The sequence below is a fragment of the Protopterus annectens genome, chromosome 1.part1 (assembly GCF_019279795.1).
Source record: "Protopterus annectens isolate FY-2018-M chromosome 1.part1, PAN1.0, whole genome shotgun sequence".
Classification (NCBI taxonomy): domain Eukaryota; kingdom Metazoa; phylum Chordata; order Ceratodontiformes; family Protopteridae; genus Protopterus; species Protopterus annectens.
Genome location: NC_056726.1, coordinates 1,966,819,789 through 1,966,835,520, shown reverse-complemented (window position 1 = coordinate 1,966,835,520; position 15,732 = coordinate 1,966,819,789). Strand labels below are relative to the sequence as shown.

Here is a 15,732-nt window from a genome sequence, read left to right as displayed (position 1 = left end):
AAGTATCAAAAACTCCAGCTATACTCTGTGGTATATCGTCTACTCAGAGGCGATCTCTGCTTAACATACAAGGCCATGTCAAACCCTGAGCTGTTGGACATGGTCCACTTAAATAAATCCCAATCCCTCAGAGCCACACGCTCTGGGGATCTAAACCTTGTTATCACAATGAACAAAACATGCTGGAGGGATAAGTTAATGACCCAAAGTTCATCGTCATCGTTCATCGTTTAGTACTAAGCTAACTGCCCTTGCAAGCCATTTTAAGCCTAGCCAATGATCCCTTGTGAGACTCAAACCCTGCACCTTGTGTTTGTAAAGCAAACACCTTAGCCAGTCTCCCCATACTCTGAAATAGACTTCCCATACATGTCAAGCAGAACACCTCCTTGGCCCTCTTCAAAAGGAACCTTGATGATTGGATGGGAGATAGGAAATTCACCCCAGGGATCACGTCAGTCACCCTGCTAGACAGGGGTCCAGGGAAGTAAATATTGTGGGAAGAAATATCCAGGGAATTGTTATGGCTAGGCTTGTATAGGCCCTAGGGCTGATAGCCTAGTACCAACCTATGAACTAAAATGACTGCCATTATTTAATGAATTCATTCCTCACTGATTTGCCAGAAAGTAAATAAATAAAATTGCCAGTATATAAATTTATTTGACCCTAGCAGCAAACAGTGTAAATACTGAACTGATGGACATGTAGGGGATATGGTAGCTTTTAACCATATTTGCAGACCAAGTTCAAAGTATGCAAGGAAATTCTCCCACTTCCCACCTGAAAGTTTGGCTCACCCTTCCAGTCCATTAAAATTTTGTCTAGGTAATGCAAGTATGCAACAAACCAAAATTCAGACTTCAGCAACAGTTGCTTTTCCCATTGAACAAAAACAAGATTGGAGAAAATGGATGCTGAACACCCGTCACCACACCACAAGCCTGTTTGAAAAAATTCACCTTCAAATTAAAGAAAAAAAAATAAGGTGCATTCCAGACATGTAGAAATGACATGCTTCCATTTACTGGTGATGAAGTATTGGAAGATAAACGTAAAAAGAGGAATAAGAGACATCCATTTCTAACCATTTTCATTTTCTACATTCATTTAACTCACTATTTTTTTTTTTGCTTTAAAGTAAGCTTTTTGTCAAACTGTTAATTTAACAGGTTGTCAATTAAATAATTATTTCACAAGCATTTAATCATGCCAGTCCATTCTGATTAGACCTAGTCCCCAAAGTGATGTACACACTTTCTACCAGCATTTTAATATTAGTGCCAGTAAATATAGTATAACTAGTTTACATTTCTGTGCTCTGAAGCTTTTTAATTTTTAATTTTCTGAGAAACTAGCTGGAAATGAACGTTTAAATTTGATGTTGTCCTTGTCTTCAACTAATGGGTTCAGATCAGAGAGACTGAACCATCTTGGCTGCTTCTACCAGATCCTGTGATCTAGAACTCTTAAGCTCCTCTCTTATCCACATGCCTCAGATCTCGTTTGCCACCATTCAGCTACCAATGCAGATCCTGTTGCTCTTGAGCTTTGGGAGTTATTTTGTTATTAGAATTCTGAGTTTGCCTTAAACATGACTATTCCTTACCTTATTTTCACAGCTCCTACTTCCCTTCGTTTATTGTCAGTTTCGTTACTGTTTTTTTTCCAGTTGGGGGAATCTCAAATGGAAGACTCTGTCCCCATGGCAGAAGTGGTCCAATGAACCAGGGCTTCCAGGATTCCTTCTTGGACAAGTCCTATCAGCACTCCTGAAGGGAAGCTCGACTGTTACCCTCTGGAGGCAGTTGGGGGCATTTGTCTCTGCACCAAAGAGCCTGGCTAGCTATAACAAAAGATTCCTGGGTTCAGATAATTATATCCAGAGGTTATATCGTACCATTTTCCCAAATACCTCCTACACAAATGAAAAGAATCCCTGGTGTTCCACCCAATCAGAGGGAAGCAGCTGCCCTAGAAGTAGAAAAGCTGCTAGAAAACATCATCTATAAGGTTGCCCCAGACCAGGGAGGATCCGGGACCTATTCACAATTCTTCTTGGTGCCAAAAAACACAGCAGACTTGAGACCGATTCTGGATATCAGCAAGCTAAATCAGTTTATGCAATATTCAAGGTTCCAGATGGTCATGGTTCTGCCCATTTTGCCTCTGCTTCGAGAGAATGATTGGATGTGCTCGATAGAACTTCGGGATGCGTACTGTCACATTAAAATGAACAGGCTTTCCAGAAGATGTCTGCACTTCCGGCTGGGAGCCAGTCATTAGTAGTTCAAAGCACTGTCCTTTGGTCTCACCACAGCCCCCAGGGTGTTCACCAAATGCATGGCAGTGGTAGCAGCTCACTTGAGACTGCTGGGATTATGAGTGTTTCCATACTTAGATGACTGGGCCCTAACTGGCCCAACCAGGCATTGAATCCTATAAGCAAGGGACTACTTGATGCAATTGTGCCTCCATCTAGGCATCACAGTTAGTTACAGCAAATCAAAACTCACACTGACACGGAGTCTGGAGTTCATAGGTGCTCTTCTTGACACAGTCAGTCAGATGGTCTCTCTTTCTCATGCACGAATCCCAGGTCAGGAAAGTAATACAAAATTTTTCTCATCCAGCATGACTGATTTTACTATCCTTGGGCTCCATGGCTGCTACTATCACACTCATTCCTCTGGCCAGGTTTCACATGCGAATACTTCAGTGGACACTGTCAACTCAATGGCACATTCTTCAGCATCCTTTAACTCCAGTCAAAATCCTTTGGTGGATTCATTTAAACAAAATCTCCAAAGGCTGTCTATTTGTCCTCCTCCTGCCCATGGCCATGGTGACCACGGATGGCTCACAGCCTCTCGAGGCACTACTTGGGAAGAACATTCCAAGATAGATGGTCCCCTGAAGAGGCCAGGATGCAATGAAAGCAGTTTTTCTAGCATTGCAGGTGTTTCAAAACATTTTCCCATGTGGGGCAATTGCTGTTCAGATGGACAATATGTCAGTGGTCTGGTACATCAACAAATAGGGAGGAACTAGGTCTTATCCACTTTGTCAAGAAGCAGTGAGAGTGTGGCAATGGTCGATCTCTTCCGGTTGCTGTCTAATAGCCACACACATCCCAGTAAAAAACAACATGATTGAGGACTAACTAATCAGGTCCATTCTGATGCCTCACAAGTGGTCTCTCAATGTCAAAGTAGCAGAGAGACTTTTCCGTTCATGGGACCAGCCATGCTGCAACCTTTTTGAATCTCCCATCAACAAGTGCAACAGGTTCTTTACCCTGATCCCTCCAACAGGGGAGTCAGCAAGAGATGCTCTAATTCACTACTGGCCCTCCGGTGTCCTTTATGCTTACCCACCATTTAACTCTCATTCCCAAATTTCTACAGAAATAATTTTATTTGAAGAGCACAGTTGTCCACATTGACCCCCTTTTGGCCTCATCAGGTTTGGTTTCCCTTCTTCTGGCCTCACTTTCTACATCCACCTTGGATACTGGATCCAACTCCAGGCCTCCTTTCTCACCCAGCAGAGATGACTCATCCAGATATAATAGGCCTCAAACTGACCACATGATTTCTCCAATTCCATTGATCGCTAGATAGCTCAAGCTCTCTTCCCCAGTCCATCATATTTTATCTTCACAAAAAGCTTCTACTAGAAGGATTTACAGAAGTAAATGTAAGAAGTTTAATTTCTGGGCCTTTAGCAGGGATATGTATCCTCTTTCTGCCCCTGTACTGTTGATATTTCAATTTTTAATGAAGGAGCTAGCTTTTCTACTGTTAAGGTCCAGTTGACTGCCATTTCAAACTTCTACCTAGGCAAACATAACTCTTCCTTAGCTTTTTCTAAATTATGTAAAGCCTTTCTCAAATGGGCCTTTTTACTTAGACCTTCATTAAAGGATCCAACTCCTCCTTGGGATTTAACTGTTGTGTTTCAGGTGTTGAACCAAACACCCTTTGAAACATCAGCCAGAGCAGATATAAAATTATGTCTTGGAAAACCATTTTTCAGGTCGCTGTCACATCAGGTAGACAAGTATCTAAGCTCCAAGCTCTATCTTCCAAACCTCTGTACCTAGTTTTCCACAAAGACAGGGTGTCCTGGTGGACCAACCCATCTTTTTTGCCTAAGGATCTTCTGAGTCTAACATTAACCAGGTCATTAACCTCCCAGGTTTCTTTCCAAAGTTCTCATATAAGAGAGAATACATGCTCCATCTTTTAGATGTCCATAGATAATCCAGCTTTTATCTCCATACAACCAAGGATCTGAAGACTAACCAGTTGTTTGTCTCTCTCTTTCTCTCCTAACAAATTGGGCAAACCATTTTCCAAAGTTACACTGGCTAAATGGTTAACTGATTGACTAATGCTCGCACTTTTTATTGCTCATTACTAATTGGATTTGCTTTCCAGGAACACAGCTGCCTTTGGCTCTGCAGTACTGTGAAATACCCTTCCATGAGGTCCACCCAAGGTTTGAGAAGCTGGGGACTCTGTCCTATCAGTTGAGGAATGAATGAAAAGGATGACCTCAGATAAAAATGTTATGTACTCACCATAATGTCCCATTTGTATTGTCCATTTTCATACTTCCTCAACTTCCTTCCCGTCCCCCCATTCCCTTTGCTTCTGAAAAGACCTAATAGCTTTCTCAGGATCCTTTGTTTCCTGTTTGAGCTCCAGCTTTCTTTTCTTTTCTATCTTTATTAACTTCTTCAATATCTAGGCATAGCAGACTCTATCTAAGGTATGTTAGGTTGGTGAAGCATTATGGATAAAGGGAGGAGCTTGAGAATTTTGGATCCAAGCATCTAGTACAAGTGGGCGCGTCACATCAGAGTCTCTGATCCGAACCCATCAGTCAAGAAAATGAAAATGGACAACACAGATGGAACATAATGGTGAATACATAACTTTTTTTTTTATTTTGTTTTTGTTTTTTTTTTTTTTTTTTTACATAAGAGTGTTCGCATGCACAAGGATGCACACAAACAATTTTTATGTAAAACTAAAAGTTTGGTTTGTCATTTTAAACAATCTTTAAAGTTTGCCATTGCCACATATTTCATGGATGGCAGTGTGTTTTTAGAAACTAGGCAAGAGGTAGACAAAAGTCAAAAAGTACTGTGGCCTGCAAGTGCTAGAGCTGTTCTGAAAATATGTTTCCAGTTGTTGTGAAAGGTATCACTACTCACTGACTTCTCCATACTTAGCGCAGAATGGTTAACAAAAGATGTTAAGTTGTCAATCTCGCCTTCATTCTTGCTGGATGGGTTCGGAGCCGATCCTCGGCTCCGACTCAGCACTTGCCAAGCTCGAGAGTCACTTTTACCAGCTCGAGGCAGCCCCATATCCCATGATGCAAGGTGGTAAATACCCAGATCTCGTTTGCCGCTTCGCTGATGAGGTACTCCTTTTACCAGCTCTTGGTAAGTAATTTGTTATTCAAATTTTAGTCACCCCATTCCTCCTTTTTCTCTCATATATTAGTGTATTTGTCACTTTTAGATTGTTTTAGGGTCTCTAGCTTCTAGTTTACTGTTTCCCTTGTAGTTTTACTTAGTCGGGCCTTCAATCCTCTCCCATCCCTTCCTGTCAGGGCGTGTGTGTGAGTTTATTTTTCCCCATTTTAAGTTAAATTTTCTGAATCTGGGACTGGGTGAGTAGTGTGTTTTGTGTGTGTGCTCACTATGTCCAAAGAACAGAGGGTCTCAGGCTTCAAGAAGTGTGACTCGTGCTGTCAGAAGATGTCTCTGACAGACGGTCACACTTCTTGTATCTATTGCCTGGGACCTCTCCACCTGCAGGACTCCTGTGCTATTTGTCACTCTTTCAGCCAGAGAGTCCTGCAGGAAAGGAGAAATAAATTAATTTTAAGAGGACTACTTAAACCGGAGGGCTCCCCGGCCAAATCTGCTTCGGGTAAGCCCTCTAAGACCTCCAAGGCCCAGGCTTCTGCTACTAAGCCTTCGGCCCTGGCTCCGACTCCTTTGGAGTCGAGATCGGCTCCGGCTGGAGCCGATCTTATTTTGACTAAATCTTCGGCACCGATGGCTATCGGTGCCGATACTTTAATTGCCACATTGGTGTCGGCTCCGACCGGCTCCGACCACCATGTGTCGAAGAATTCGGTTTCAGCGCCGGCCACCTCCGATACCATTATTTCCTTGCCTGTGTCGGCTCCAGCTGGAGCTGATACATTTTTGACCAGGCTTGGAGCCGATAAGTTGTCGGCTCCGTCTGGAACCGAGGGTTCTTCGGCTCCGATGGTTCCGTTGAGGAAGCGGTCCAGGTCTCCCTCTTTGGAGCCGATACTGTCGGCTCCGACCTCTCCTCTTCTTTCGGAGCGGAGCCATCGGAGCCGATCATCTAGGTCTTCCAGGCTCTCAGACCATGATTTGGAGAGAGTGGTAAGCAGATTGTTAAAATCACAGGCACTAGCCCAAATGCTTCATAGTCCATCTCAACAGACGACTACTAGTCCACACCCTCTTCAAGTTCCTCCTTCGACTCTCCTCCAGAGCTCGGGCCGGAGTCTATTGGAGTAGTCACTGCTACGGCTGCGGGGCAGATACCACCCCTTTCTGCTCCTTCAGCTTCTACTCTTATCTCCTCCACAAGACCTTCCTTGGAGGGACCCGGTGGTCGGGCTTCCCGGTCTGCTCCGAGGGTGAGTGGCATCGGACCCTTGTCCGACCCTGCTCTTCCCTTGGGGCTTCGCCTTGGTGAGCTCGGCTCCGACATCTGCCTCGGAGCCTTCCCTTTCGGTGGGCCGGAGCCCTGTTTCTTGGAGCGGGTCTCTCGGATCTCCCTGGGAGGGAGCCTTGAGGTGATGAGAGTGTGCTGGCCCCGGCTCAGTCAGCAGTCTATCCCCTTAGCTCCTCCCTCTATGGTGCCTGTAGATGTCTCTTCCCACTCTCTTGCTCCCGGACTGAGAGATCCACCGCCTCAGGTTTCCCCACTGGGAAGAACCCCCTCTTCCGAGGATTCTCCTGATCCGTCAGGAGATCCTCCGCGTAAGAGGACCTGTAAGAGGAAGCACCTAGACTCCCCTGAGTCTACAACTTCAGATACCGACAGATGAGTCGGAGGGGTCCCCAAGATCCCCCTCTGAGGATGTCTCTTTTTCAGACATCCTAGAACTCCTAAAACAGAGGGGAAACTGGCCCTCCATTAATCCCTCCGAGGATGAGTCGGTATACCTAGAGGCGTTTGGATCTTGACCCTCCACCTCCTGGGTGTCTCCGCCTTTCGACCCCCTCATGGAGGTGATAGCTCGGAAGGCGTGGGCATCTCCTGATTCCGTGGAACCAGTTCCCAGGAGGCCTTCTAAATTTATTACAGCCCCTTCCGAGAAACAATTTCTTACAAAAGGTGTCCCCGTTGATGCTATGGTGGTGGCGGCCGCCACCAAGAAGGAACTTGCAGATCCTTCCGTACCAGTCCATCCTCCTAACAAGAATTCTAGGACCATGGACAGGTATGGTAAGCGGATGTTTTCCTCAGCGACCTTTGCCATGCGTTCGCTGAATTATTTATGTCACTTCACCAGACTTCAAAGGGACATCCTTAAAGAATTAGGTGAAGTAGTACAGGATCCTTCAGCTGTAGGGGCTCAGGATAAGATTGCTTCTCAGCTAGGAATCCTTAACTCCATTACCAACTCCTCCATGCAGCTGATTTCTTATGCAGCAGATGGAGCGAGTAGAGCTGCAGGGACAGGAGTGGCTCTTAGACATCAGTCCTGGATGCGGCTCTGTAATTTTGCAGATCCCTTTAAGGCGTCCTTCACAAACTCTCCATTCGATGGGTCAACATTGTTTGGTCCTCAGGTGAAGGATACTTTGACCAGGTGTGAGCAAGACGGCAAGACTCTTTCTGCCGTAGGAGTCCGTTTTTCCACCCCTTCTAGGCCTTACCCTAAAGGACAGAAGGGGGGAAAGATGTGGTTCTGAAAATCTCAGGGAGTCACGCCGGACACACTTGGTCAGTTTACCCCTAGAGGCAGAGGGGGTAATAATAATAGATGCCACCCTAGGGGCAGAGTGGGTCCGCAGAACCAGGGCAGCAGAGAGCCTCTATCTGACAAGCCCTTCCAGCATCCCTGAGGTGTTGCCCGACTGTCCATCCTTGGAGGCAGTCGGGGGAAGATTATCGCTGTACCCAGAAGCCTGGCTTTCCCTTTCGCAAGACAAATGGGTACAGTCGATCATATCCGAGGGTTACAAGATTCCTTTCGAGGAAAGTCCCTTCCCTCACAAAAATTCCCTTCCAGATGTTCCACCCGGTCTAAGGGAAATCGCAAAATTAGAAGTATCAAAGCTTCTACAAAAAAGGGCCATTCAGCCAGTTCCAACAGACCATTCAGAGCCCGGAATCTACTCAAGGTTCTTTTTGGTTCCCAAAAAGACGTGAGATTGGAGACCAATATTGGACCTCAGCAGACTCAACATGTCTGTGAAGAAGACAAGATATCGAATGGTCACACTTCAATCGATTTTGCCCTTCTTAGGCAAAGACAACTGGATGCGCTCAGTAGACCTTCAGGATGCGTACTATCACATAAAAATCCACAGACGCTCCAGAAGGTTTCTCCGCTTTCGGCTGGGGTCCAGTCATTTTCAATTCAGAGCTCTGCCCTTTGGTCTCACTACAGCCCCCAGAGTGTTCACCAAATGCATGGCAGTGGTCACGGCTCACCTGAGACATCAAGGATTCCAGGTGTTTCCGTATCTCGACGACTGGCTCCTCTCAGCCACCACCAGGCATCAACTTCTCCAAGCCAGAGATTACACCCTAAATCTCTGCACTCATTTAGGAATTTCGGTCAACTACGAAAAATTCACCTTATTGCCCTGCCAATCTATTACTTTTATAGGCGCAAATTTAGACACTGTTCGGATGTCAGCAAACCTCACAAGCCAGAGAATCCTAGATATCCAAAACCATGTGTGGATCATCCTTGCCAACAAAAAGGTGCAAGCCAGGCTGGTCCTGAAAGTATTGGGCCTCATGGCAGCTGCCATTACTCTTCTTCCTTTGGCCCGTTTTTACATGCGTCTCCTTCAACGGATGTTGTTCACACAATGGTCCTACCAACAACTTCCCATGCGTCACCAGATCCTGGTGACACAAACTTGCAAAAACCATCTATCCTGGTGGATTTCTTCTCCCCAAGTCCATCAGGGCAGACCCTTTGTTTTCCCGGCCCCGGTAGCCACAGTCACTACAGATGCCTCCCTGATCGGGTGGGGGGGTCATTATCAGGGCAGGATGGTTCATGGGACGTGGGGGGGGGTCATTATCAGGGCAGGATGGTTCATGGGACGTGGCAACCGTTCGAATACCACCTGCACATAAACGTTCTAGAGATGAGAGCAGTGCTTTTAACGTTGCAAGCCCTCAACGACTTTCTTCCCTTAGGAACGATTGCAGTTCACACGGACAATATGTCCGTAGTATGGTACATCAACAAGCAGGGCGGAACCAAGTCCTATCCCTTGTGTCGAGAGGCTCTCAGACTTTGGCAATGGGCGATCTCCTCTCATCGGTTTCTGGTAGCAATGCATATCCCTGGGAAAAACAACATTTTAGCGGACAGATTGAGCAGAGCTATACTCATGCCTCACGAGTGGTCTCTCAAGCAATCTATAGTGGAGGAGATTTTTCAGAAGTGGGGCCGCCCATGTTGCGATCTTTTTGCTACACCCCAAAACAGCAAATGCCCAGTCTTCTTCTCTCTCTGCCCACTTCCGGGCCATCCCCCCAGAGACGCTCTTACCCAAGATTGGCCCCAGGGACTTCTTTATGCCTTTCCTCCTTTTCCATTGATACCTCAAGTACTCCAGAAAGCTACCGTTTTGAGAGCCAAAATGATTCTTATTGCCCCGCATTGGCCTCGACAAATTTGGTTTCCGTTCTTCGTCATCTTTTGGTGCAGCCGTGGCATCTGGACCCAGTGCCAGATCTTCTGATACACCAATCGGGTCAGCTGCATCGGTCCATCCCTTCTCTCAACCTCACAGCTTGGTTGCTCCACTTCCTTCCTTAGCCAGGCTTCCTATGATCTCTATCCCCGTTAGAGATATCATAGTAGCTTCCCTTAAATCCTCTACTAGCAGGATTTACACTAGCAAGTGGAAACGTTTCTCCCTTTGGATGAAATCGAGGAACATAGATCCCTTTACTGCCCCTGTTCATGCAGTTTTGGATTTTCTAGTGGAAATCTTTCACTCGGGTTCTTCATCTTCCACGGTCAAAGTTCAGTTGGCTGCAATCTCGAACTTTCATGTCGGATTTGCAGATCACAACATTATGTCCCACAAGCTTTGTAAAGCTTTTTTGAAAGGAATTTTTCTCCTGAGACCTGTCAGGATTCCTCCTCCACAATGGGACTTAAATCTAGTGCTGACATCCTTAATTCTTCCTCCTTTCGAGCCAGCTGCTTCATATTCATTAAAGTTTCTTTCGTGGAAGACACTCTTCCTTGTCGCTATTACCTCAGCTAGGAGAGTGTCAGAACTTTATGCCCTCTCTGTTCATCCCCCATATTTGGTCTTCCACAAGGACAGAGTATCCTTGAGAGCTAATCCATCCTTTTTGCCCAAGGTTGCTTCAAAAACCAATTTAAACCAATCCATTGATCTCCCTGTATTTTTTCCTAATTATTCCAACAGATCAGAACAAAAATTGCATTATCTAGATGTTCACAGACAACTCAGATGTTATTTGGACAGAACAAAGCACTTCAGGAAGTCTGATCAGCTTTTTCTTTCTTATGCTGAAAATAAGAAAGGCCACCCTGTTTCCAAAGTGACCTTATCTAGATGGCTATCTTCCACCATTTCTGACATTTATCAACTTAGGGGCAAACAACTGTGCTCGAAACCAAAGGCACATTCCACTAGAGGCCTAGCCACTTCTACAGCTTTTCAGGCTAGGCTACCCTTAGATACTATTTGTGCAGCAGCCACTTGGGCCACTCCTCATACCTTTGTTTCTCATTACAAATTGGATTTGGCCTCCAGGAGTAGGGCCAGTTTTGGTTCCACGGTTCTCAAGAGTCTGTTCCATTGAGCCACCCAGGATAGAGGTGCTAGGGACGCGGTCCCATCCAGCAAGAATGAAGGCGAGATTGACAACTTAACATTTAGAAGTTATGTACCTACCATAACGTTCCATGTTAGTTGTCTTCTCTCGCCTTCTTTCTTGCGACCCTCCCTCCTGTCCCCCTTGCCCGGACAGACCTTGATCTCCCTTGTCTCTGGAAGATTTTTGGACACCAGTTAGTTCTAGTTTTATCTGGTTTCCCCTTACAGCCCTTTAGGCTAGTTGCTCTTCTTTCCTTAGTGGAAAGTTTTTTTATGCTAGGCAGTTGTCCCTCTAGGTACCAAACGAGATCTGGATATTTACCGCCTTGCATCATGGGATATGGGGCTGCCTCGAGCTGGTAAAAGTGACTCTCGAGCTTAGCAAGTGCCGAGTCGGAGCCGAGGATCGGCTCCGAACCCATCCAGCAAGAAAGAAGGCGAGAGAAGACAACTAACATGGAACGTTATGGTAGGTACATAACTTCTAATTTTAGTTAATAGTGTAGGGCATCAGAAGTGCCTTTATATCGATGCATGAGATTTTAAAATCTATATTTATGACCACTGCAGTTAATTGGAAGCGGGAAACCAGAGGAGGATTTCCAGAGAGTAGAAACTGAATTTCATAGCTGGCCACTGCAGTTAATTGGAAAGGGGAAAACAGAGGAGGATTTGCAGAGAGTAGAAACTGAATTTCATCGCAAGAACAAAGAAAGATGATGCAACACAGCAGATGCATTGATGACTTAGGAGGGGGTACTGAATCTGTACATATTTACTAGTACTGTTTTTGGATGATTGTAAGTATAATGGCTTGAAACCTGAAGCAGTTGTCTTAACAATGAAAATTAAAACTGCACTGAACAGATATATTCACAACCTGTATATTCTGTTTATTACTTATTATTTGTGACCACTGAGCATGCTTAAACATTTTTTTTTCTGTTCCTGGCCTGATAAAATATTCACTTGTTTCATGAGAACTATTGATGTCTTACATAAGGACAAACAAGGGTGCTTTGAAGGTGACGTGGAAAGTTTAATGTGATAGCATAGTTTATATATGTAAGTAGCTCCATACTTCAGCATTGTTTTGGTAAATTGCAACTGTTTATCTTACAAGCCTCTGTTTTCTTTGGATTTTGCTCAAAGTTGTATTAAGGTTTCATGTTACACATGTATTGAGCTTGTCTTTGTTTTTTCAGACTGGCGAGTTTTCAGCACGCTTCCTTTTGAAATTGCCTCTGGATTTTAGCAACATTCCCACCTACCTTCTCAAGGTAATAAAAAAATGAGCATGTATTTCCATTGTTGAAATAAGAAGTTACTATCTTGGTACCATGCAGGAAGCAGGACAGTTGTTGTCTGATTACCCACTTTATCTGGTTCAGGGTAGTAGAAGAGCTAGAGCCTATCCCAGCACATGTGCAAGGCAAAGAAATCAGTCCCAGACAGGATAGCAGTCAGCTATAGGAACACAGACACATGTTCATAACACACACACACACATCTGATGACATTTTGAAGGATTGTCGTTTCACCTGTGGTATGCATTTCATTGGAACCTGTGTCACCTGGTGAAAACCCTTGCAGATATAGGGAGCACAGACAAAGTCTTCACAGAGCATGCATGAGCAGAGAGGCAAGTACTCTTGGGGCAGCAACACTCATATCATTTTCAAGGCTAATAAAATATGGAATGTCTTATGCTGACTTTATTTATTTATTCATTTATTTATTTTAAAGTGGCAATTGACAAGTATATCTAAAGAATATATGTTATCCTGACATTCCATTTTTGGCTACTTTTTAATAAACTGTTATTTTTGTAGTCTCAAGTTTTTGTATTGCTTCTTCATCTGGTTGAGCAAGCTACTGACATTTTGACTGTTCAGTCTGATTTCCTCAGAGAAGAGGAAATATTTATACAGAACCCTTCACATGTGTATTTTTTTGTGCAAGTTGCCAAAAAGTTTGCATAGATTTTGGACGGACATCCAAATTACTTGTTTAGATTTGTAATGCTGATCAGATTTAAAAGTAGTTATATAGTTAGTCTTTCACATTATTTCTTAAACTGATTAAATTACCTGTCATGATACAACAAAAGGTGTTCTCTGAAACTTATGAATCCTAGTTAGTTAACATTTCTGATAATTTGCATTTTTCAAAAATTTAATTTATTTTCCTCTTTTTTTGTCAAGTATTGTGTCAGTGGCTTAGAGGAATACACCATGGCTATGACCCAGGCAACCCAAGTTTGAATTGCTGCCTGGATGTTTGGTGGCTTAGACAGGGTAGATAAGTATGCCCATTCTGGGGAGTGGAGGGCGTACGTCCTTGGGGCATATTCATGCTAGTTGATTTCTGTGTTAGAGAGTGGAGATCAGCCAAGCAGTGCTGCCTGTGGGTTGGTCAGTCCTGGTGAGGTCAGCTTTTGCAGAAGTAAGGGGCAGTGCATCACTAACTTCCATTACATGCCCCAACCATGAATCATAACTGAGTGTGTGCAAAGTATAGGAAGGGAAAAAAGAAAAGCTCCGAAATCGCTCCTAATACCTTACTAAACAATGGCCCTTATTGGCTTACTCTCTCACCCTGAAAGATGAAGGAAGAAGTGGGTCATTGGCTGAGAGGGGCTCATGATTATCAGGCAGCATGGATAAAAAGTGCAAAAAAAATTTTTTAAAGTATTGTCAGACCTTATGTTTTCTTCTTTGTTCTTACTTTTGAGTGCCTCCAGTCATGTTGTTAATGCAATGTATTTATTTATTTAAACTTTTGAAAATTAAACTATATTAACCTTAAAGATGTGATTTTTTATTTGTAATGATTATTATTACATGTGTATACAAATTAGATAATTAGCTTCACAATGCTTATTTCTAGGTGCAGCTCACATTAATAGATTTAAGGCTCAAGTAGAGAGGAGGTTACATGTGACTTAGTATTATAGAATATAGTGCACTAAATTAAACACAGCAAGTAAAGTAATATACAAACAGTGAAATACTTTCAGAAATACTTAAACAAGGACTGCAGTAAAGTTCATCACAGTAGTCTTAACAGTGTAGCTTTGAAACCAGAACATAGAGCAGTACATTTCACAAGCAGATATACTGAACAATGTAACAGTTTCCCAGAAAGTGAATTTTGAAATTACACTAGAATATATGTTATATATTTTTTTACCTCTCCAACACCAGTTTTACTCCTTGAGAACCAAAAGAAGTAAAGTAAAATGTGTCCTGTAAATTTGTACAGAAATTCACAATGCTTTTATAAGCAAGAAAAAAGTGCTGAAGAAATAGAAAGGTTGTAGTAATCCAAGAAATTAAGAACAACTCTGCCGTCTAATACAAAGTTTCTGGGCCAAAATTAACAGTTTAATTGGTACAGGCAAACACAGCACACGGTTCGTTATTATATTTGATGCTGAGCAAAGCGCAAATCCAGAGAATGGGGCCAGTCATCTAGCTTATCAACATAAAGGTAATTTTCTAGATTCATTTACTTGTAAGAATGCCACATCAGCTTAGCAGTTATTTGGCTTTACTACATGGCATTCAGTTATCTGAATTTCCACTGTGTAAGATTAACATACTTTTGAGAAATATGACATTACAGAATACTTAGATCTGCTGGTCAGTGCCTGAAATGCGTTAAAGTATTTAGTACATAAGAGTACCTCTAGGACGTTAATGATATTGCCCTCAAATCTAACACACCAACCCCATCTCTGAAAGATAGCAGATTTTATGTCCTTGTTAAAACAATGATTCATAAGTAGCAATGACCTTGAAACCGGTTTATCAAAAGGTATAGAAAATATATGTAGCCTCCACATCTATGCCTACCTAAAGTCCTACAGGCTACTGTAACCAGCAACATTTTTAGGACACACTATAATTTCTGTATGTCCCTAATATCTCTAGCAGGTAATCTATACAAATCTGTTGGTATAAATAAGATAACTTGAGTTGTCTTTCTGGATTTCATGAAAGGATTTTGTTTGTTTAGACCATCATTGACTGCTCAGTGGCATTCATATTTATGACATTTAGAGCATGAAACTTCAACAGTTTAGTTATTATTTTAATACTAGAACCTCTCAGATCATTATTGACCATGAATATTCTTTGTTACACACTGTGATTAAACAAGTACCACAAGGTTGTGTACTTGGTCCCCTCCTCCTCTGTCTTTTCGAACATGTAGTGACAGTAGACTCAGCAAACTACATGGGATCTGCTCTGTTGATGACCTACTGTTTTGGGCATCTCATAAGGTTCCAGACATGATGTCCTTGTGACTGACTATCGGTCTCAGTTAAGTCCATCATTGGCTGACCTATGTGTGAAGGTGAAGATTGCCAAAATCAAAACTATGGTATTTGGAACAAATAATTACTTTTAAAAATAATTGGACATTATTAAGTCCTGAAGGATATTTACTGAAAGAGTGAATACCTCTTAAATATCTTGGAAAATGGTTCACTCACTTTTAGCATTCAGTGTGCAGATTAACATTACCATTACCACTGCCGTTGTCAAAGGATAGACTTGTCTGGCAGCCTGCTACAGAACACTTTGATTGATTAAAATAAATCCTAG

At 43.2% G+C, this 15,732-nt stretch overlaps 1 protein-coding gene across 2 annotated transcripts in view; it reads left to right on the top strand.

Annotated features, from left to right (window-relative positions):
• The window catches only part of BABAM2 (BRISC and BRCA1 A complex member 2), a 2,993,168-nt gene that overhangs the window by 838,380 nt on the left and 2,139,056 nt on the right, over window positions 1–15,732 (top strand). For both annotated transcript variants that reach the window (XM_044085207.1, XM_044085201.1), the window contains exon 6: window positions 12,325–12,399. In XM_044085207.1, coding sequence (XP_043941142.1) covers window positions 12,325–12,399 — 75 coding nt within the window. The remainder of the gene's footprint in view (window positions 1–12,324; window positions 12,400–15,732) is intronic.